The sequence below is a fragment of the Erpetoichthys calabaricus genome, chromosome 13 (genome assembly GCF_900747795.2).
Source record: "Erpetoichthys calabaricus chromosome 13, fErpCal1.3, whole genome shotgun sequence".
Lineage (NCBI taxonomy): Eukaryota > Metazoa > Chordata > Cladistia > Polypteriformes > Polypteridae > Erpetoichthys > Erpetoichthys calabaricus.
Genome location: NC_041406.2, coordinates 111,228,149 through 111,253,082, shown reverse-complemented (window position 1 = coordinate 111,253,082; position 24,934 = coordinate 111,228,149). Strand labels below are relative to the sequence as shown.

At 38.2% G+C, this 24,934-nt stretch overlaps 2 protein-coding genes across 5 annotated transcripts in view; one reads left to right on the top strand and one right to left on the bottom strand.

The window, feature by feature from the left end:
• The window catches only part of golga4 (golgin A4), a 208,401-nt gene that overhangs the window by 7,170 nt on the left and 176,297 nt on the right, over positions 1-24,934 (top strand). For all 4 annotated transcript variants that reach the window (XM_028817450.2, XM_051935773.1, XM_051935772.1 and 1 more), the window contains exon 2: positions 2,227-2,328. In XM_028817450.2, coding sequence (XP_028673283.2) covers positions 2,227-2,328 — 102 coding nt within the window. The remainder of the gene's footprint in view (positions 1-2,226; positions 2,329-24,934) is intronic.
• On the bottom strand, positions 3,068-4,013 carry LOC127530075 (E3 SUMO-protein ligase ZBED1-like). The gene is made up of 2 exons (XM_051935815.1): positions 3,815-4,013; positions 3,068-3,725 (listed from the first exon to the last, which is right to left on the bottom strand). The coding sequence occupies exons 1-2, from the start codon at positions 3,920-3,922 to the stop codon at positions 3,333-3,335; spliced, it is 501 nt and encodes a 166-aa protein (XP_051791775.1). The 5' UTR covers positions 3,923-4,013; the 3' UTR covers positions 3,068-3,332.

The following is a 24,934-nucleotide window of genomic DNA, read 5'->3' as shown; positions in this document are numbered from 1 at the left end:
TGTTGTACTTGACCAGAAATGAGTGGCTCTAGTCTGCGTTCTGATATGCTGTAGAATATGTGTGGAGGGGTAGATGGCCAGTTTACCTCGTGCCTGTTAGACTTTGATTTGTCAATTCTTGCTGACTGTTGGCTCAAGCACTTTTACTATATATTCTGTGAAATGGGAAAACTAGACTTTTCCTTTCTTTCTGTTGGTTTAGGTATATTTATACATTGCCAACTATGTATAGTACCACTCTTAAGAGGCGTAAGAACCTAATCAGATAGACAAAATAATTCAATATTGTTGCCTCACAGGTCCGGAGTCCTGGGTTTAAAGTCTGGCCCAGATGCTACTTGCATTTTCTGCTTGTTTGTTTGTGGAGTTTTGTCCAGGTATTCTGTTTTTTCCCTCCCAAAGTGTAAACAGTTGTAGCTTATGTCAAATATTACCTTTTAAGTTGACTTTTGGTTTGTGCCTTGCAGAGTTCTGGTGCCCTGTCTAAGGATGGCTCCTGACTTGTTCCAGTGCTGCCAGCATAGGCACTGGCTCCCTTTGATCATAAACTGTATACGATGGTTAGAAAATTGATAAATTTGTATGTATTGTATTTTTTTTAGGTTTAATGTTATAACTGTATTTGCCAATGTGAACATCACCAGAATGCACGAAAGAGTTTAAACAAAGTGGGTTGAAGAATGCCATATGAATGTACACTATAGTACGGTCACACTTCATAGGTTTAAAATGTTTATTAGAAGATTTACTTTAAATTCGCCTTAAACCATAATACTGAATATTGAGTAGGTAAATGTTAACATTACCAGCACAGACAGTAATGGACTAACCAATGTTATCTTGATATGTTCTACTGTTTGTAGTTTGCACTCAATGGTTGCTTTCTGCATTTGTTTTATTGTCTCTGAAGATGTGGGCCCATTATAATCATGTGTAATGTTCTACTTATCTTCTTCAATCTGGACTAGGAACTCTTATATTTTGTTGCTGGAACACCAGCCAGACAGCCACGTTCATAGAGGCATCCATGTTTACTTTCTCACTTGGGTAGACTTGCCAGCAGTGCCATATGGCAAAACCAGTATAATTTCAGCTATGACTTTTCTCTTGACAGATGGTGTTGCTTTTGCCTAACAGTTTTAGTCATAACATGGCAATGCACAATCTTATATAAACTATTAGTTAGTTATATTGATAAAGTATAGTATTTAGCCTGAACCTAATGAAAACACTAGTGGATTAATTCTGGATTAATACCATTCAATTAATTCTGTAAAATGTGGCTGCTACTTAGCCTTCTAAGTCATGCCACAACAAAGTAATTGAGCTCTTGTGGAATCATGCTTTTTTTTGTGGTGGTCATCAAAGACAAATGCCAGTAAAGTACAAGAGGGTGAATATCTTTTAAAGTTTCTGTGGCCCCTTTAAAATAAATTTACTAAGTTGGCTTAAATGTATAGTGCAGTTATACAAGTATAATTCCTTATTCAGCTTGAAAAGTACAGTGTAACACATGAGAATATCAGAACTGCTGTAAAAAAGCATACATGCATTAAAGTCGAAAATAATCCTGAATGATGCATAATTTTGTGCTCTTTAATATAATCTTTGTTTGGAATATTTTAGGTTCCTTTTATCAAAGTTTTACACTCTGCATGCCTTTTGAAATGATTCTGAACGAGGAAGAGATGCTTTTTTCTTTGTGTTTTGTGGTATTACTGCTCACAATATGACCAAAGTCTTGTAGTGCCATTAAGTATTTTAGCTAAACTACATTTTACATAACAAGGTCTCTTTTTGAAAGTTGTAATTCAAGTATGCGTTAAATCTGAAGAAATACAAGTAGTTCAGAAACAAATATTTCCACAGCAAATAAAATCTTAAATTGCTTTACTTGTTTAACATATATATGCCCAGTTCATTGGTAAAGTAATTGTTTTGTTTGAGTCAGGTAATGTTAGCTTTGTGCTTACAGTACAGTACTTTAGTCATTGCTTCACAATATTGTTCATTAAGGTCCAGGTTTCATCCTTGGCATTTTAAAATTTCTGTTGTTAGGTAAAGGTTGAAACAAGAAAATAAGAAGTGTTCAAGATGAATCCTGAAGTTGGGCAAAGCAAGCTCTGCAAGTGCACAGTTGCTGCCATTTTTCAGAATGCTCCTAGCCCTTTCACAAAGACATTAGTGAAGACCTTCATGCATATATATTTTTATTTTATTTTGCAGACTCCTCCTAAATCTGCAGCACAGCCTCCTGCTAATAGGAGTCATGCCTCATCCTTATCTAGCCGGCAGGATGAAAGCACACTTACTCCAGATGACAGAGAGGTGAGTCTTGTTTTCCTTATTTGTGTGATCTTTTACAAGGAAATAACCACTGGAAAAAAGCTAATTAATAAGAACAGCAGGTTGAAATACATTTTCATGCACCTTCCTAAACCCGTTTCTAATTTCTGCTTTTAAAGCCACAGTCCATTGATGAGTTAATGTTTAATTATTGCTTGTCTTTTATTTTTAAACGTGTTATCTTTCATTAAATAAATGAACTGCATATTTCTATGTCAAAACTTGTGTTTGCCCTATCAATGTGTGATTGATTTAAATTAATTGGACATTTAAGAGGAGCAGAGTTTAAAATCTGTGAAGTAGCAGATGTACACCTTGTTTTCATACACATAGTTTTCTTGTTTTGTTTAAACCAGTTTTGTAAAAGTAATTACATATTTCCCATAGGTGTTGACAAGGAAATAATGTTCTGTAACTTTTACTGTTTTATCCAATTGTTGAACTTGTCAGCTCAGTTATCTCATGACTTGGAAGTTTAAAAAAAAAAAACCAAAAAATAAGTTTTTAACCCATTTCTATTCAGTTTAAGCTAACCAGGTAATTTTTCATCTTTGGTCTGTAAAGACATTATTGTCTACAGACTTCACCTAAATACATCTTATTTGCCTAATTTATTTCCACTCATATTTCATTGTCAGAGTGAGGGAGATGGAACAGTGTTTGATTTACCTTTACAAAAGATTTTGAAGAAAATGCATTTATGCTTTAACTAGAGCTGCACGATAACAGAAAAAATGATTATCACGATTATTTTGCTCAAAATTTTTATCACGATTAATAATGACGATTATTCCTTTGGTAATGAACTTTTATTCACTTGTGTATTCTTATTGCACTTTACAGCCACAAATAAAGAAAAATAAACAAACTGAACATGTTTAGAATGGAGAGTTTTTCTTAGCTGTGGTAAATAAATAAAATTAAACTGCCTCTTTTACATCAACTTGTAATAAAATCAAATAAGAATAAAAATTTTTTACAACATGTTACAGATTTTTGGCTAAGAACACAAGCCTGTCAACTTGATCGGGCTTTAGGGAAGACCGCAAGCAAGTAACTACATTTCCACCAGAACTAAAAGCCCTCTCTGAAGGGGAGCTTGTGGCTAGTATGCACAAGTATTTTTTTGCCACTTTTGAAAGCCTTGGGTAGATCTTTTCATGTTCTTTCCACCATTTTAATGGGTCCCCCTCACTATCCAGGTAGCTTGACTGCAAGTAAGATTCCAGCTCACAGGATACACTGGATTTCTGGTTGTTAAGTGGCAAGGCTTGTTCAGCAGTTTTAAAGTAGCTTCCTAAAGTCATCTTTTTCTTTGGGGCACATCCAGCTTCAGCATCCTCCTCGCTGGTCTCTTGTGCTGTTTCTTGGGGTGGCACCTAAACATAGAAAAAGGCATTTAGAACAAATTTAACTAATTGAGACTCAAAACACTAATATAGATCTCAGTGCAGCTCATTTTTATTACCATCATTGCCAAAGTCTGCATCTCAGCTTTGAGTCTGGATTGAATTGTTGTTTTGTTGTCCTCAGCCGTGTATCTCATCTTAAATCGTGGATCCACCGTAGATGCCATGTCCAATAGAGCTTGGATGTCTGGGTCACTGTATTTTTCGTTTAGGTACTCCAAAATTTTAGACTTGATTGCTCTTGACAGGTCAGTATCATCATCATCCTTAACTTTCAAGATTGATGCGTTGAAAAGATGAAGAACTGGCTTAACAAATGACACGCTGACGTACTTCTCGCCAGACAGTGCATCTGTAAAATTAACTAGAGGGTGCAAGGATTTGTTGATTGCCTCTAGTACATCCATGTCCTGCCATGTTGGGATAAGATGACGAGACTTCTTGTCAGAGGACAGGACATGTGCAATGGCCTTTTGCTGCTCGATGATTCTCTCTATCATGGCCTGACGTGATCCCCTCCAACTTTTTACAGAGCCCCACAGCCCGGTCAATTCTTGGATCCCTCATGGCATTCTCTTCAGGAAATAAACATGATCAGAAAAAAAAACAGTAAGACACAGGAAGACTCTTGTTGTTTATGCAACTTTTGATCAGAAATAAAAAAAAAAAGTTTTTTATTTCACTAATTATATACACAGACATAAGACAATTATCAAACATTTATTAATAAATAATAAACACTTATTCTAAACTCATCTGGGTTCACAAACATTAACATAATATTATTTGACTAATCAAATATTTTTTAACTTTTAAATGTATCTAATTTGATAGCAGAATAAAAATGATGATTATTATACTGTAGACATATGACTCATTGTCATTATAATGTGTCATTATAATCAGGGGTGCACATAACTTTTTGAGTGTGTTGTTCCTCAGGTGAGTAGCAGGAGCTGGTGTTTGGTACGCACTCCGCAGCGAGGTCTTAATAAGTGCAGATCGCTCCCTTAAGGTTTTGTGGTTTTTATCGTCATTGTACAACTTGACGGAACACAAGGTTGCATCTTGAGCGTAATATGCATTAAACAAATGTATTGCGTTTCATTAAAAATGGTATGAAAGAATCAGTTGTTCTTTTGTGATAAAACCGAAATAAAATAAAATAAAATGCTATTTGAGTACGTATCTAATATCACGTGAGTGCGTGGCGCTTAAATATCGTTTAATAAATAACGTCACTGACTAAAGACTGTTGGTGAAGAGCGCACTGTCATTTGGCCGTCTTAAAGTAGCCGAAAATGCGCACAGCTGCGCCTCATTTAAAAATTACCACTGCCACAAACTGAAAACACGCAAAATTATTTTATTTCAAAACGAAACCACTTTGTATGGTGCTTTCCGCCGGTGCAGAATAGGGTCCTGAGTCGGAGGAATAAACACTTTTCGAACATAAACGCAGTCCCTAAACCGAAAGGATATAAAACAAATGGTGAAGGTGAAATTTTAATCGCACGCTGTCAAAAAACGGTCACAGTCAAGAGCTCTTCTGTTTTGTACGTGAAGCGCTGTAGTAACAAAATGACGTTACGCGTTCATCATTTTTGCCACGCATGAGAACCTGCGTACCAGTTATGTGCACCCCTGATTATAATATCACTAAAACAACAACAACAATTAATATTTTTAAATTGTCAAATTGTTTAAATATATCTGGGGAAAAAAACATACAACTTACCGATGGCTAAATGAAGTCTGTGACCAAAGCAGTGTAGCCTCGGCCAGTTATTCACAGATGCTGCCCTAATCATATTAGCTGCGTTGTCCGTTGTGATGCACACAAGTCTTTCTTCCACCAAGCCCCAAGCGGACATCGCTTCTTTGAGGCCCACTGCAATAAACTCCACTGTATGGTCTTGTGGGAAAAACTAAGTTTGCAAAAGCTTGCTTTTCATCTCAAACTCGCTGTCAATAAAATTAACTGTCAAGCTCAAATACGGTTCCGCAGTTCTGCTTGACCATAAGTCGGTCGTGGCAGCAAAATATTCAAGGCTGAGCCTGAGAATTTCTCTTTCTATTTCTTTTTGGCATTTCGCATACAGCGAGGGCAGCGCAACTTTGGAAAAATGGTTGCGTGAGGGAATGCTATATCTTTTATCAAGTGTTGCGATCATTTTTTTAAACCCCTCACTGCTCACGGTGGTTATTGGACACATATCCTTGGCTATATGGTACGTGATCGCCTCTGTTATTTCCCGGTGTCTTTGCGAGCTAGGCAAATATGGTATTGCGTTGAACAATGTCCCTGATATTGTTGTCTGTGTTGTGGATGGCTGGTAATTTTTTGTTGTTGCTGTTTGTGCCTTCAGTCGTTGAAATTCTTGATAGTGTACTTTGTGGTGGCTTTTAAGGTGGTTGATGAGGTTTGTTGTGTTACCTTGGGACGTTTGGACGGAACAGGAGCAAAGTTTGCACAAGACTCGTACCTGATCAACATCATATTCCTCGAAATCGAAATAGTTCCAGACAACTGAGTATGATCCCTTTTTAGGAACTAACGATCGCACTTCTGCACCTTCCTCACGTTGCTCCGCCATCATATGTTTATTCTGATTGACTGTTATTGCTGCTATTGACTTCTACTGCTTCAGAAAGCGCTTGCAATCTAGACGCAGTTACGTCATAGTGACGCAGTCCAATCCGTAAACTCAGCCCATAAAAAACAGTTTGGTCTTTATACTGTAAAATCACGACGATATTTATTAACTGATCGTGGGTCATAAATATCGTTATCATGAGGAAAAAAAAGATTAATCGTGCAGCCCTAGCTTTAACTTTAAATAACTGAATTTATTTTTCTTTTAGTCCTTTTTATTTGTACTTGTTTTTTTTCACTTAGGTGTATTATAGTAATTAAAAATCAATAGAGTGGACAAAAGTTGTTAAATTATAGTGAAGTGTAAAGGAGGTAATTTGGTTCTATTAATCCTACTCGTATGCTTATTTTTAAGTAACAACTTAAACAGGCAAAACTTTCCAAAAGCTGCAATTAATTTGCTGCTTATTTTGTACAAAATTAAAAATTAACTTTAGATTTTCTTTGCTGAAAATTAAAAATCAACCTTGTTGCATTTAAAATGTATTGCTTCACTTCAAATACTTTCTTGACCTAAACCCAAAGGAGATGCTGTGTCAGAACCTGAAATGACCAGTTGATGGTTGAAAATGTTTCTGAGTTGAAGCAGTTCTGCAAGAATTATGGGCTAAAATTCCAGTTAAGTGAAAGACTGATATCAAATTATTTGAAGTGCTTCATTACTATCAGTTATTAAATGTAAGGGGATAACTGTTTTCACATAGTGTTTTTGGATAATTTTTGGATAGTATTCTATTTTAGAATTTTCTAACGTTAGAGGAAATTAAGAAGGTGCAATTTTTTTTGGTACAGTATAGTGTGAACGCAAACATAACTTTTCTGGCTGACATGGTTTTTATTACAGGTTCAGTATCCCTAATCTGAAATGCCTGAGACCAGAAGTATTTTGGATATTTTCAGATTTTCATATTCATAATGGGATATCTTGGGGAAGCAGGAAAATGCAGCCAGCTGAATGACCACTCACACGTATAATTCATATCACCAAGCCATTATTATAATGTGCGAGCATATGAATAATCTATTTAACCTCAGAAGTGATGAATATGATGTATAGACTGTATTTTAGTTCCCTCTAAAGAGGGCAAATGCAGCTTATGTACACTGAAGAGCTTTTTTTGATTTTTCTTTAGTTTATATTGGCTACTTTTTCTCACTACTCAAGGAACTGGCCAACAGGTCAGGAATATCTCAGCCAGCCTTCACTCATCATGCCCACTGTTCTGGAAGCCATTACCCGACCGACCAAGATGGTACATTCAGTTTTCATATAGTATGGGTGTACATAATAAAACATTGCAGCAGTGTCCAGTTTTCCTAACTTAATCTGAGCAATTTACTTCACTCTTATTGCAATAAGGGGACCTAGCAAGAATAAATCTGATTTTGTTAACCATAAGCAGTGACATTCCATTAATCCATAGCGCAAGTGTTAGTGTTTCACTCCAAAAATCCCAATGCAGCATATTGAAAGTGCCACTTGAAATGTATCCAACCTCTCTGCACTTCATAGGAGACCTCACCTCTCTGATAGTCGAACGAGTAGTTGTGCTTCATTGTGCTCGCAGCTTCAAGGGGTCCACAACCATGTATGTCGATCGTGTGTGCTAGCTTTGTGGCGCTTCACGGAGGACAACCTGCCCCTCCTGGCTGTAAATGAATAAACCCATTTGGAATCAGAACATCAGTTGTTTACATCTGTTCAACAGTGGTGGTGGTGGTGGTGGGGGAATAGAGGGAACATACAGTAGGTGGTGTCATGTCGGCGCTCAGAAATTTTTAGATTTTGAAGCATTTTCGAATTTCAAATTTGGGTTACTCAACATGTGTTACTTTTTTTAATTTTTGAATTAAATGTGGTGTCTGGTCTGCATTATGTCATAGCATAACTTAACCAAGTAACAAAATTATCTATGAATTGTCCCACTTTGTTCTAAATCTTGGAAGGGTGCTAATCTTAGATTTCTTGCCAAGAAGGTTATATCTGTCATATGCATGGGAATATAGCAAAGAAGCATGATTTGGATTGAACCAGAAACTAATGCCATAGTGGACTGGGACTGACATATAGTTCCATCATGATAAAATTTTATCAACTGTAATAGCATGGAAATTATGTAGATATCTCAATCTTGTAATGCAGCCTTTTATTTTTGGCAGAACATGGCTGTCTTTTTTATTATTAGGTAAGCAGTTGATAGACTTTGTCAGATGGTCTGCTTCCTAAATGTCTAGAAAGTTTCAGATTAATTGGACCTCACGTGTTTTAAGAGGAAATCATACTGAATTGATTTTTAAAAGTTGATATAGTTAACAGTTGGCATGTCCGAGGGACAATACTGTATAACAGCCATTAAAATGAGTATTGAATGCCAGATGTCAGTGTTGTTATACTAAGTGGTTTGCAAATTTTTCTACTTAGGTAAAAAAATTGCCATGTTTAGCAGTAAACTTGAAAGAACATTTTAGGTTTAAGGATTTCATTTAGTTAGCATCAATATAGATAGGTAGCAAGAAAGCATGTTATTTTTATTTAAAAAAGCATGCATGAAGAAATTTATTTCGGCCTGTCAACCTACCATGTGTGATAGTAGCAGAGTAATCCAAAACCTTTTACTGGGGTTTAATGAAAGATAAGCAACACTTCAAGTTCTACAATATTTGTAGAAGTTCTAAGTTCATGTACAGAAACTGTCAATAGTCATGACTAGGATGAGCTTGGCAGATGAGGACAAACGCACACAAAGCAAGGGGTAGGTGTAAAAAGTGCTCTATTGCTTTTATTAAAACAAACAAATCAATGAGTGTTCAAAAAGGGCAGTGCTCCAAATCCATTAAATAAATCATGCAAACACAATGCCCATGTGGAGGGTAAAATCAGCCAAGCAATCCATTAAAATGAGGTTAAATCATGATAGGAAACTGTCTTTAAAAAACTTGAGCCCACGTGTTCACCTTTAAAATGGCTGTTTCCTCAGCTTATCCTGACCAGACTGTGCAGCCGAGGAAGCAGCTGTCCGACAGGCGCCACCATCCTTCTATTGGTCTGGGTCCCTGTCACTCCATGGCTATAACAAGGTGCCCCAATCCAGACCCAAGGCTCGGGTCCCCAAAGGAAATGGCGCTCACGGTGAGGATGCCAGTCTGAGCCTTGCCCACTCCCGCTGTCTTCCCAGACTTCTTCAGCGAGCTGCCTGCACCGCCTGGTCACTCCAGCTCCCAGACTCTGATTGGTGGCCACCCGCTCTCTGAAGGGCTCTCCTCACAGTTCCCTGCCTCGTGGTTCGCTCTTTCCCTTTTGCTCACTCTGCACCAGCTCTCTCTCCCAGCTTCCTGCCTGCTTCTCTTTCATTTGTTTAACCTCTGCTCTGTTCTTGTCTCTCTCCCTTTTTTGATACTGTGCTCCCCTTTTATAGGCTGGGATTTGGTTGCAGGTGCCATCACCTGAATGCCGCCCTGGGCTGATAGTGAGACAATCGGATTGCCTGCATGTGCCAGCGAGGTAACGCACGGACATCTGACTGCCTTGCACCAACCCAGAAACGAGCCATCTTCTCAGCAGATCGCTCGCACCTGCTCCATGCCCCCATCGCAAATGCGTTCATTATTTGTTTATTTAAAATTGGCGCAGCGCCATGGACCACACATCACAGTAACACCTCAGCACCACATTGGAACAGTGTGAGTTTTTATTACAGTGGCTGGAGTGCCAATCCTGCCACCAACCCTCAAGTTTTCCCTGTAAGTTGGAGGACCTGTTTACAGTGCTGGATGCAGATTAACGTCACACCTAGGACGAAGAAATTGCAGGTTAAGGGCCTTGCTCAAAGGAGTAGAGTCACTTCTGGCATTTACAGGATTCATACTGGCAACTTTCTGATTGCCGTCGCAGATCCCTAGTCTCAGAGATTTAATGTTGTTTAACTTTTTTCCGGCAGCACCTTTAAAAAGCAGCTGACTCAACTTGGGTGTTTCAGCTTGATGCAGTTCAGCCAGACAGACCAGTTCTGTGCTACCTTTGGAAATGGAATAGAAAAATAAGAGGAAATAAGAATGAATGGGAAAGAAAAAAAAAACCCGTATATTTATTTCCTTTTTTTTAATATAATTTAAGCATTGATTTATTAACCTGGGAGTTGTTTTTTTTTGTCTAAATTTGCAAATAATAAATACATTTGAAGTCAGACGTTTACATACACTTTATAACCCCTCCACGGATTTTATACTAACATACAATAAATTTGGCCTATTGTTTTAAGACATCTACCTTGTGCTGGTTAAAAGTAATTTTGTTTCCAATAATGTTCACAGATGGATAATTGCACTTTTTATTTACTATATCACAATTCCAGTGGGTCACAAATTTACATACACTTTATTAGCTGTTCCTTTAAACAGCTTGGGAAATTCCAAAAAATGATTTCAAGCCTTTAGGGAATTGGGCAGTCTGCTTCTCCAGTTAGCCTAATTGGAGTCAATATGTGGATATATGTTGATACCTACCATCAAACTCATTGACCCATTGCTTGACATAATGGGAAAATCAAAAGAAATCAGCCAAAACCTAAGGGAAAAAATGGGATCCCCCACAAATCTGCTTCATTGTTTGTAACAATTTCCAAACGCCTGAAGGTTCCACGTTCATCTGTACACACAATAATACACAAGTATAAACGCCACGGGACCACACAGCCGTTATACTGCTCAGGAAGGAGACTCATTCTGTCTCCTAGAGAAGAACGTACTTTGGCATGAAAATGAAAAATCAGTCCCAAAACAACACAAAAGGATCTTGTGAAGATGTTGGAGGAAACAGGTAAACAAGTATCTATATCCATAGTAAAATGAACCCTGTATCGACATAACCAGAAAGGCTGCTCAGCAACCTCCAAAGCCGCTGTAAAAAAGCCATATTGTAGTTTGCAATTGCATATCAGGACAAAGATCATACCTTATGGAGAAATGTCTGATGAATCCAAGATTGAACTGTTTGGCTATAATGACCATTGTTATGTTTGGGAAAAAAAGGGATGATGCTTGCAAGCCAAAGAACAAATCCTAGCCGTAAAGTATGGTGATGGGAGCATCATTTTGTCTGGGTGCTTTGTTGAAGGTGGGAATGTTGTACTTCACCAAATAGATGGCATCATGGGGAAGAAAGATAATGTAGATACAGTGGAACCTCGATTCATGAACGCCTCGGTACACGTACAACTTGGTTTACGACCAAAAAGTTCGCCAAACTTTTGCCTCGGTTCATGACCACACATATGAGAGAGAGAGAGAGAGAGAGAGAGAGAAAGAAAGAAAAGAGGCAGGCTACTGTGCTGATGAGAGAGAGCAGGCAGGCTCACGTGCTGGAGAGAGAGAGAGAGCGAGCAGGCAGGCTCCCGTGCTAGAGAGAGCGCGTGCAGCTGAGAGCGAGCCTGTAGGTGCAGCTGAGCAGGGAGCCTGGGTGTTTGTCAGTGTTATTCAATGTTTTTACATTAGTTTACTATTACACTGTGCATTTTATGGTGTAATTAACTATATTTGTGCTTAAAAATATTTAAAAAAATATATTTACATACAGTTCGTACGGTCTGGAACGGATTAATTGTATTTACATTCAATCCTATGGGGGAAATTGCTTCGGTTCACGACCAATTCGGTTTACGACCAGAGGTTTGGAACGAATTATGGTCATGAACCGAGGTTCCACTGTATACTGCAGCAGCATCTCAAGAGCTCAACAATGTAGTTGAATCTCAGTCACAAATGGGTCTTTCAAATGGACAATGACCCCAGGCATATCTCCAGAGTTGTGGTAAAATGGCTTAAGGACAACAAGGTCAAGGCATTGGAATGACCATCACAAAGCCCTGACTTCAGTCCGATTGAAAATTAGTGGGCAGAACTGAAACTCAAAGGAGCCTATGAACCTGTCTCAGTTACAGTTCTGTCTGGAGGAATGAGCCAAAAATCCAGAAGCTTATTGTAAGAAGCGTGTGGAAGGATACCCAAAATGTTTGGCTCCAAGTTAAACAATTTAAAGGTGATGTTACCAAATAATATCAAAGTGTATGAAAACTTGTGACCCACTGGAATTATAATAAAGTCAATAAAACGTGAACATTCGGTAAACATTCTTGGAACAAAATTAATTTTGCCCCGCCCTGCACAAATACGATAAACGTTTAACGATATGCCAGATTTATAGTTTGTTAATATAGAATCTGTGAAGGCGTTATAAAATGAATTTAAAGAATTAAAGTTTATGTAAACTTCTGACTTCAACTGTAACTATCCTACTTGATCAATATATATAATGTGATATATATAACATACTGTACACTACCAGTCAAAAGTTTAGACTCCCTCAGAAATTGCAATGTTTTTGATAGCAATTGACGCATTTTTTATCAATGTACCATTACATTTATTTAAAAATACAATCTAGGCTCTACTTGTGTTGCTAATTGCTATCACTGCTTGCAATTACTGATTTTTAATTTATCATTTAGTTATGACAGCGAAACCTAACTTAAACAGGAAAAGCCATACCTGAAAATGGCAAATAAAAATAAAATATTAAAATGGGCAAAAGAGCACAGATATTGGATTGAAGATGGTAAGAAAAGCTTATTATGGTTAGCATCCTGGAGTCATCTTTTTGATGTTGCGGCCCTCCCAGGAATTTGGCATGTATTTAAAAAAGAATCCAACTGAGGACCTGTAAGTTATTTGTTCTCAAACTACAAACTGTTGTGTCCTTTCCTCTTATGCAGTTGTGCATCTGGGCCTTCCCCTTGTTTTTATGTCCTGTTTAGATTCCGTTTTCCCTTAATTTTTACAAAATCTCTGAAGTGCTTATGCCTCTCATAGAACCAGCCACCCCGTCACACTCCCACTGTCCTCTTTAATCGAGTAACTTTTGGGTTGCTTAATGCAAACACACAGGCATACATTTAGTTCAATTTTACAGTCTCAAAACTGTGTAATCCAATTAAGAGTCTATGCTCCTTATCCCTAGCAGAACTTGGTGAAAGGTAGAAATTTAATCCGGGCAGGGCATCTGTTCAGCACAAAGCCCACTTAAACAAACATCCACATGGGGGCAATTTAGACTTGACAGTTATCCTAGTTTGCAAGATTTGCAATGGGAGAGGAGGACTGGAGTGCATAAAATAAAATTACTGTAAACACAAACATGATTTGAAAACTTCACATAGACTGTAGTTGGACACAGCAGTAGAATTCAGGAATCTATAGTGCAAGCCACTGCTCAAATAAGCATTCTGCACAATCGCACAAATTGTTTCGAAATTATGGGAACCGTGCTTAAAATTTAATTACTACTCGCTGCTCTCACTTTGTTCATTTTTGACCACAGGCCTGGGCACTAGTCCAGCACAGGCCATGTAGAGAATGTGCAAACTACACATAAACAGTGATAGGACTAAGGTTTCAACTGTGGGTTCTGGAACTGAGAGGCAGCAAAAACAACCACTATAGGAACCACATTTGAATGGTCAATCAGTTATTGGCCATTTATTCTTGTAATAATTACATTATTGATTTAATGTTCTTTGAAGTATACTTACACTGTATATTGTAGTCATTTTTATTATGATTTTCGGAGTCTTCCTTTCACACACTCATCAGTTTTTCCCAACGTTGAAGGTGCATTTTTGCAAGATTTCTTATTGTTTATTTTAAAAAACATTAAACTGACAAGCTGAAAATTTTTACTGAGAATGCATTGTTGACATTCAGTGTTTAGAGTGTGTTCAAGAATATATAGCATCACACTGAATACTTTGTATATTTTTCACATGTCACTCAATAAGCAATATGTGATTCATAAGAATGAAAAAGGGGGCACCAACCAGAGGACACAGCACCCAAAGATTGTGGCCAGTAATATTATAAAGGTGATTGAGGAAAAAAGCTCAGTTGTTTTCTATGGAAGTTTAGAGAAGACATGCAGTATCTTTTTTCAATTTTTTTCTTGAGATAACAATTATTTTCTCAAGATTAGGAAAAAACAAAGCTTAAACATTGCTCCTAGCAAACTTGCTAACACACGGCCACAACTGATGAAAATACGTTTGAAATGTGAGCTTATTTGCATCATGTGTTTCTACTAGTGGTGTAATCATGTTGGAAATATTTTGCCATGTCTGTTTTTGTTGCTTTGTGTCACACTGCAGTGGCTAATGTAGGCACATTTTGAGTGCTGAGATCCAATCTAATTTTTTTTTAGCAAATCCAACCCCCTGTCCCTTGTTGTAAGTCTATAATAGTTGTCCATATGCAAAATGTAATTTGTACCCCCCCCTTTTTTTTTTTGGTGTCTCCTGTACTTTTTTCCAGAGTGCTCTTTGTCCAATCGATCTACAGAGATCGAGATCTTGAGAAAATTATTTCATTATCTTGTGAAAATAATAAAAACTAAAACAAAACTAACGATACTGCAGTTCGTTAAGGTAATTATTTGTTTGCTCAAGAAATCAATTAAAATAAATATGTCCACTCTCGGCTTCTGTAGTTTTCCGATGCTGCTACTGTCCAATGCGTGAATCTATAAGACATTTACAGATTTGTTTGGTTCATAATTAATACTGACAGTACCCAATTATATTTCTGTAAAATATTTTATGAAGTTAATAAACAATAAAAGTATATCAAATAAAAAATAAAGAATTAATGATGATTATGAATTAGCTTTCTGATGTGATTTAGACTTTTTATCACTCTACTGTACTGGCTCTGGATTATACGCATTTTACTGCTAAACACATGTTGCAACCTGCATCTGTAGAACAGTATTCTTATAGGACAGAAGTATAGACATAACACACACACACACACACACACACACACACACACACACACAAGCATACATATGAGCCTAAGCTACCACCCTAAAATATTAAGAGCCTGTGTTTGTAGCATGAGATCTTAGGAAGGAATTAAACAGGGAAGAGACACCAGTACATTTCTAGACATGATCTCATTTAGATAGATAGATAGATCTTTATTGTCATTGTCACTTTTACAAAGGAACAACGAAATTGAAGGTGCAGTCGACTCAGTGTGAGGAATAAGAGTTAAAAAGACAAAAAGACAAGAAGAGAGAAAATAATAACAATGTGCTCACCCTCCTTGCCCGAGATGAGTCCGACCACCGTCGTGTCATCCGCAGGGCTAAGATGGGTGGTAATGCATTGTGAAAGGAGCACCATCTGAGCGAAGAGAACAAATTCATTCTCTCTATCATTGCAGTTTCCCCACTCGAGCACAAACACTCTGACCAATCCAGAAATGAAATGTAGCCCCATGGTGGCAACAGTATCTTGCTGGATCTCTTTCATCTTGTCTCTGAAAGTCTGTAACTGAGATGTAATGACGTTTTGATGAGCTGACGTCATCCTTGCAAACGAAAGAGAAGCGACTGACAGAATTTTTTTTCTGCATTGTGAAAGTTAATTAAAAATACATTTTGTTTCTAAAAACTTTGTGTTAAGGTTGCTGCTACTGTGCATGAAGTTTTAAGGGTTTTTTCCCTTTAGAAGGTTTTTTTTTTTTTTTTTTTTTTTTGTCTGCACAGGAGTAAAATTTGGGGGAGCGTTTAGAAAAGTTACTTGTTCTTGTTATTTGTATTCAAACTAACATTGGTGAGCAGGGCAATAAGCAGCAGTAGCGTACACCGGCATCTCTATGTAAACTAGGGGGCTCCGCCCCCTGCTCGCTTCACTCGCCAACCCCTGGTGTTGGGAATGACAAAGAGCGTAATGTATGAATGAGATATAGAATAGTGTGAAGGTGTAGATGATGCAAATAGAAAGCAAACAATAAAGTGTGTGGCACAGTGTAAAGGTTTATTGGAAAATGTCTTTGCACACGCCGTTTAAGTGTAAAAGGTAATTCTAGGTCAGAACTTGTAAGGTTAATGAAGATGGTTATTGTCGTGATCAGAGTCAAGTTTGTCAGAGCTTAGAAAGAGTTGTGTCTCTCCAGGAAGTAATGCAATGATTTGGGTATTTATGTTTTCCATATTAATATTTTTTGGACATAATATAGTGCGTTGTGTTAAAACGGCATTTGGTCTAATGAGATTGCTGTTCCAAATCTGTCTGTAACTAAGTCGTCGCAGATAAAGGCTTGAGGAATTGTAATAATATCTGGGTGAAGTCTATCTGTATTGGTGAGTGTACCATCTCCCAGTTGTAATAACCAATTGTTATGATCTGGATGTGGACATCACATGTTTTGTACTAACTGTATCTTTTGAAAGCAATTCCAATTGTCTGCGTATTTTAAGGTGTACTGAACAATAGCTGAGTGCATGGAATGTGGAACAATAGCTAAGCACTGTCTAAAATCTCCTCCTAATAAAAGTACCTTTCCTCCAAAGGGAATATTATTATTCATAAACGTTTGTAGAAGTTTATGAATGGTGTTGAGTAAGTGAGTGGATGCCATTGTACATTCATCAATAATTAACAGTTTTGCAAGACGGATGTCACGTGCAGTGCCACTGTTAATGTTTATAATGGATACCGATTTGTAGGATCTAATGCAGTTCATAAAGATTTCACTTTCAGGTACATCGTTAGTTAGAAGGTTCTGTAGATATTCAGGATATGAATGTAAAGGAGGCAGTCTAATTTGACCCATTTGAGAACAACGTGTAAATTCATTACTTGTATTGCTAGTTGTTTCTTCAGGGAAGTTTAGTGAATGACAATGATTGCAAATGACATTCATTAATCCCAATGAATTTTCCTGAATAGTGGACTCAGTATTGAACGCGTTGTCAGACGTCTGCGTTTATTTATTTTGTCCCCTCGCTGACGTTTCTGTATGTCTGAGACGGGAGGTGTTTCGTTTTGAAGCCGTGCCTGTTTCGATGCAGCACTGTGAGACGCGCCCTGCATGCGTCTACGTTCAGTGTGTCTGTCCATTTGGGTTCGTTTCTGTAACTGTTGTGGACACTTTTTGTGACTGAAGACAGAGAAGAAAATTAAAATTAGTAAAAACCTTTTTATTGATACATACCAGACAAGGGTAAAATGACAGAGAAACACAGTCCTAGGACACCGCACTTCATCTGCCTCGAGCGCAGATGTCCTTGCTCTTTTATACCTTTCTAATCTCCTGATCGTTGACCACGTAAGCAATAAAAATAGCGTCCTGACTCATTTTGTATTTTTCCAATTTGTAAAGTCATTACCCTAAAGGTATATTTTCTTGTCACACACATCATTAAAAGAAAACTTCCAGAAAGTATACATGCTTTTTGTCACGTACGCAAAACACAAACAAGTTTGATCATTCTGTTCTATTTTCTGTACTTACACACATACATTTTGTTCAATTACATCATTTTATGTTTTTACACTGTGTTAATTGAGCTTTGAGTTATTGGAGCCGAGACATTTTTTCTTCTAGAAATATGGATAAGTAATAAGGAGGATCGCACTCACTGTTAATATGGAGCCTTTTCTGCGGTTGAACGGTTAATAGAGCCTCATTGTAATGAGATCCACCTATGCTGCATAGTGTGAATTGTGTTTGGTCCCGTTATCCGAGTGGTATCGTTTTGTACCCGTGATCGTCAATTCATGACTTGTTTGTTCTTGAGCGTGAGAAATATGGATAAGTAATAAGGAGGATCGCACTCACTGTTAATATGGAGCCATTTCTGCGGTTGAACGGTTAATAGTGCCTCATTGTAATGAGATCTACCTATGCTGCATAGTGTGAACGTGTTGAGATGACGTATGTTTAATACGGACGGTTCATTTAGAAATGGGGCTTTGTGTGTCATTTGTTATTTATGTTACTGTGGTCGTGGGTCTGAATCGTTGTTTTCTATAACTGTGTTAGTTGAGCTTTGCGTTTTTGGAGCCGAGACATTTTTTCTTCCAGAGTTTCAGAAGCGCATTGGAGCTGACGTGTATTGTTTTTTTTCATGCGGGTTCGTGTGTTTGGTCCCGTTACTCGAGCCGTATCGTTTTGTACCCGTGATCGTGAATTAATGAATTGTTTGTTCTTCAGCGTTAGAAATATGGATAAGTATTAAGGAGGATTGCACTCACTGTTAATATGGAGCCTTTTCTGCGGTTGAACGGTTAATAGTGCCTCATTGTAATGAGATCCACCTATGCTGCATAGTGTGAATTGTGTTTGGTCCCGTTATCCGAGCCGTATCGTTTTGTACCCGTGATCGTGAATTTATGACTTGTTTGTTCTTGAGCGTGATAAATATGGATAAGTAATAAGGAGGATCGCACTCACTGTTAATATGGAGCCTTTTCTGCGGTTGAACGGTTAATAGTGCCTTATTGTAATGAGATCCACCTATGCTGCATAGTGTGAACGTGTTGAGATGACGTATGTTTAATACGGACGGTTCATTTAGAAATGGGGCTTTGTGTGTCATTTGTTATTTATGTTACTGTGGTCGAGGGTCTGAATCGTCGTTTTTGTGTACGTTTCGTGTGCTATGGCCGTAGTCTGTCCCGTTTCGTGTCCAATGGGCTTTGTGTGGTGCTCGCGGCTTCTTTTTTTTTGTGTGCTAGGGGCTTGTTGAATCCTCCTCTTTGTGTGTCCCGTTTCGTGTGCAACGGCGTCTGACTCCTTTTTTGTGTGCGCGATGCCTCATTTCTTATTTTACGTTGCATTCCATCCGGTTCCCGTTGCTTGCGGGGGTGGGGGGGGGGGGGTTTGTGGGGCGCCTGCGCAGTACGTCTTTTGCGGCCACGGCCCATTGCCGGATGTCCCTGCGTCCATCCGGTTTAGCATTCTCGGTTAGTAATGTGGATAACCAGTGCCATAGTGACTAATAGTTACAGTGCATCCAGAAAGTATTCACAGCGCATCACTTTTTCCACATTTTATGTTACAGCCTTATTCCAAAATGGATTAAATTCATTTTTTTACTCAGAATTCTGCACACAACACCCCATAATGACAACGTGAAAAAAGTTTAGTTGACGTTTTTGCAAATTTATTAAAAATAAAAAACTGAGAAATCACATGTACATAAGTATTCACAGCCTTTGCTCAATACTTTGTCGATGCACCTTTGGCAGCAATTACAGCCTCAAGTCTTTTTGAATATGATGTCACGAGCTTGGCATACCTATACTTGGCCAGTTTCTCCCATTCCTCTTTGCAGCACCTCTCATGCTCCATCAGGTTGGATGGGAAGCGTCGGTGCACAGCCATTTTAAGATCTCTCCAGGGATGTTCAATCGGATTCAAGTCTGGGCTCTGGCTGGGCCACTCAAGGACATTCACAGAGTTGTCCGGAAGCCACTCCTTTGATATCTTGGCTGTGTGCTTAGGGTCGTTGTCCTGCTGAAAGATGAACTGTCGCCCCAGTCTGAGGTCAAGAGCGCTCTGGAGCAGGTTTTCATCCAGGATGTCTCTGTACATTGCTGCAGTCATCTTTCCCTTTATCCTGACTAGTCTCCCAGTTCCTGCCGCTGAAAAACATCCCCACAGCATGATGCTGCCACCACCATTCTTCACTGTAGGGATGGTGCCAGGTTTCTTCCAAACGTGACGCCTGGCATTCACACCAAAGAGTCCAATCTTTGTCTCATCAGACCAGAGAATTTTCTTTCTCATGGTCTGAGAGTCCTTCAGGTGCCTTTTGGCAAACTCCAGGCAGGCTGCCATGTGCCTTTTACTAAGGAGTGGCTTCCGTCTGGCCACTCTACCATACAGGCCTGATTGGTGGATTGCTGCAGAGATGTTTGTCCTTCTGGAAGGTTCTCCTCTCTCCACAGAGGAGCTCTGACAGAGTGACCATCGGGTTCTTGGTCACCTCCCTGACTAAGGCCCTTCTCCCCTGATCGCTCAGTTTAGATGGCTGGCCAGCTCTAGGAAGAGTCCTGGTGGTTTCGAACTTCTTCCACTTATGGATGATGGAGGCCACTGTGCTCATTGGGACCTTCAAAGCAGCAGTAATTTTTCTGTAACCTTCCCCAGATATGTGCCTCGAGACAATCCTGTCTTGGAGGTCTACAGACAATTCCTTTGACTTCATGCTTGGTTTGTGCTCTGACATGAACTGTCAACCGTGGGACCTTATATAGGCAGGTGTGTGCCTTTCCAAATCATGTCCAGTCAACTGAATTTTCCACAGGTGGACTCCAATTAAGCTGCAGAAACATCTCAAGGATGATCAGGGGAAACAGGATACACCTGAGCTCAATTTCGAGCTTCACGGCAAAGGCTGTGAATACTTATGTACATGTGCTTTCTCAATTTTTTTATTTTTAATAAATTTGCAAAAACCTCAAACTTTTTTCACATTGTTATTATGGTGTGTTGTGTGTAGAACTCTGAGGAAAAAAATGAATTTAATCCATTTTGTAATAAGGCTGTAACATAACAAAATGTGGAAAAAGTGATGTGCTGTGAATACTTTCCGGATGCACTGTATAAGTAACAGAAACCACAATTCCTCGGTCGTTAGGGCGGGATATGGGTTAGTTTGGGAGGCAGCGGCAAGTTCAAAGCGGTTTCATGAATTTGAAGGAATACAAATGGTGCAAGAGGAGAGTTTTTAAGTAAGGAATAAGAGGAGTGCAAAGTTAGGAGAGCATACAAAGAAAAGTGAAGTTAACCCCATAGAAGGAGAAACAGCAGGCAGTCGAGGGTGAGAATATTGTAGGAGTTTAAGGGGTCAGAAAGTGCAAAATAACTGTAGTTCTAAACCTAGGCTGTCCTAAACTACCTAACCCCCACCAATTCCCATACCCTAGTTTAAACAATCAGTGACTAACCTACTCTTATGCCTCCCCAACACATTGGTGCCACTCTGGTTCAGATGCAACCCATCGCAAAGGAGCAGGTCCCATCTGTTCTAAAAGGAGTCCAAATTCCCCATAAAACTATAACCTTTTACCCTGCAGGCACAAGCTGAACTTTAGAGAAGACTACCTTGTCAGTTCTGCTCCTTAGCCTGGCACCTAGCTCTTTAAATTTGGATTGCAGAACTGACCGACTACCCTTGTCCATGTTGGAACAAATGACATACATAATGACAACTGGATCTATCTCTGCTCTGGCCAAGAGCCAATCTACCATTCCAGGGAGGTCTCCCACCTGTGCACCCAGAAGGCAACACACTGAGCAAGACTGTCTTGTCTCTGGAGCAAACCTGTGCTTGAGTCCCACTAATGATCGAGTCCCCAACTATCACTTCCTCTCTTGCTTTTTATGTCAAATGCAGATACTATTCAGGTAGATGATGAGCCCCATCTTAGTGAGGACCTTTCGCTTCGTCTGCAAAGCATTAGGGAAAGAGGTCTTATTTTAGTTGTGTGTTATAGACTGCCCAATGCAGACAGTACATTCAATGTACATCTTTTTAGAAATATTAAAAAGGTGAGTTTATAGTGGTATAATAGTGGTATATTTTAGTCTGGGGGACTTTAACTACCCAGATATTAAATGGAATAAGTGCCTGTGCAAAAAAAGTGCCTATGAAAAGACTGAAACTGCTAAAAGTTTAACTTTGTTAGGGCAAATTTTGAACAGATGTGGCAAAGTTTAAAGAGGATGGGCTGGGATAAATGGAGACAGCAGAGGAGCAGTGGTTTAAAAAAAGGTTTTACATATAATGCAGGACAAGTACATACCTATATTTGGAATTAGTTTGGAATTTTATTAGGAAAAATGAAAAACTCTTCAGTAGGTTGTTAAAGAGTTAAATAAGCTGCAAAGGAAAAAACAGCTGTATAAAGGTTAAAAGATTAATAAATCCATTGTAAATTGTATGGTATATGAGGGCAATCATTACGAAGGATATTAGGGAGGCTAAAAGGCAGTTAGAGACGAATGTGGCAAATAAGGCGAAAGACGACCCATAGAGATTCTTTCAGTATTTTAGTAGAAAAAGGACAGTCAGTAAAGTGTAAAGTAAAAGTAGATTTATTTTCGCGCACATTACATCAGTTGCTGGGGAGAATCTGCTGATTGCCCACTGTTGTGACAGAAAATTAAACGCATATTACAGACAGCAAAGCCAGTATTACTGTCAGAGAAAATTACAGGCATTTTACGGAAAAAATTTAATAAGGTAAAAGGTCCCTTGCCATTTAATATAGACTTTTCCTACTAATGTTCATGGACTACTGTTCTAGCGCCCGTTATTGTAACGGGCTTAGTCTAGTACTTAATAATGCACTGGTAAGGCCTAATCCCTGAAGTACTGCGTACAGTTTTGGTCTCTAGGCTACAAAAAGGACATAGCAATGCTAGAAAAAGTCCAGAGAAGAGCGACTAGGCTGATTCCAGGGCTACAGGGGATATATTATGAGGAAAGAGTGAAAGAGCCTAGCCGTTTCAGTTTAAGCAAATGAAGATTAAGAGAAGACATGATTGAAGTGTTTAAAATTATGAAGGTAATTAGTACAGTGACTCAAGGCTGTTATTTTAAAATGAGTTCATCAAGAACATGCGCACACAGTGGGAAACTTGCTAAGGGTAAATTTTGCACAGACTTTAGGAAGATTTTTATTTTTTACACAGGGAACAGTAGGACTTTAGGCCCTTTTAAAACTAGATTTGATGTGTTTTTTTTTGTAGAAGAATTAAGTGGACAGGACTGGTGAGCTTTGTTGGGCTGAATGGCCTGTTCTCACCTACTGTATATTGTTCTCAAGTTCTAACATTCTTATGGGTTCTAATGTATGAACATTAGGTTTATAAAGTATTAACAGCTGCCTCCTCCTGACTGCAACTACAAGTTATGTTAAATCAAGATTTACAATGCATTTAAGTTAGATTAGTTACTATTTGTATGGTCAATAAAACTTTTTTTTCTGAAAGGGTGATGATGACTATAATAACATTATTGGGGAGAAAAAGTAAAAAAAAAAAATATATATATATATAATGTATGCAAAACTGAAAAGTCCAGCCTTCATAAGCATTCACTTCTTTAGCATTTGATATAATTAAAATGCTTAACCTCAACATATTGCCATTAGAATTTAAACAGTATGTTAATAAGAAGCTGTTTGTGTACATTTAACCTTTTTAAATGAATTAACCTGTCTGTGTGAGGTCAGCCTGTTGGTCTTTGCATATAAAGCTATATGAAAGCAAAAGAATGTCTCCCATGAGCTGTGGAACAGAGTTTTTGAGAGGCACAAGACAGGTAAGAGTGATCTTAAACAATTTAAAATGCATTGAGAATCTCGAGGAATCCAGTTAAATGAAATGGTAAACACATAAAACTACAAAGAATCTTAAAAGAACCAGTATTTACCTCAAAGCACAGCTGCTGAGAAAGAAGAAAACCGATCAGAGAAGCAAAACCATCTCTTGAGAATTTTCAGCATTTCACCACTGAAATATATACGAGTACTTAACAATGAGGAAGACAAAGATGACTGGAAGTCCTGTTTTTAATTTGCAGGAAAAATATGTAGGAGCTTCTAAACAATGCAATACATATTCTGTGGTCTCGGACAAAAGTTGAGTTATTTGGCTTTATTGCTAAGAGCAGTTTGAGGTGAAAAAAATAACATAGCTTGCTCTTACTAAAAACATTCCCACACTGAATTGTGGGTGGCAGCATTATATTGTAGAGTTGATTTTCATTGGCAGGGACTGTAAAGCTTGTCAAAATAGAGGGTAAAATGGTAGGAGCAAATTGTAGTGATGAAGCAAAAGGTTGTACAGAAAATAAGTGCAATGATAATGTTTAATGTTTACTGGATATTGCTGTACACGGTTAGTTGCCGAGTAACTTGCAATAGTTGGTGCAGTTTTGCAAGGGATAGTGAAAATATTAATCATGCAAAATATGAAAAAGTAATTACAGTGTACCAAAAATGTTATTGCATAAAGTGTCAGATACCAAATATTAAATGTGATGTGAAGGGCTGAATATTTTTTAAAACTGTTTTTTTTTTACTTTTACATTTTAGTAAAAGTAACTATGGGATATCACAGTGTAAAGTGTGTTTTTCTTAAACATGTAAAAAAAATCAGATCAAAATTTTTTTCAACTTGCACATTGTTAAATTTGTGGGGACTGGGGAATGTGGATGGGTGAGTATCTTCTAAACTTTATAATTTTTATATGTGTGTTATTATACTACATATTTTTCAGGAGCTTGTAGATCTTGCCATTATTTGAACAATTATTTTCCTTTTTTATATTGTTTATGACAGTGGAAACTCTGAATGTTTTAATATACAGTAATCCCTCCTCCATCGCGGGGGTTGCGTTCCAGAGCCACCCGAGAAATAAGAAAATCCGCGAAGTAGAAACCATATGTTTATATTGTTATTTTTATATTGTCATGCTTTAGTCACAGATTTGCGCAGAAACACAGGAGGTTGTAGAGAGGCAGGAACGTTATTCAAATACTGCAAACAAACATTTGTCTCTTTTTCAAAAGTTTAAACTGTGCTCCATGACAAGACAGAGATGACAGTTCAGTCTCACAATTAAAAGAATGCAAACATATCTTCCTCTTCAAAGGAGCAAACAAATCAATAGTGC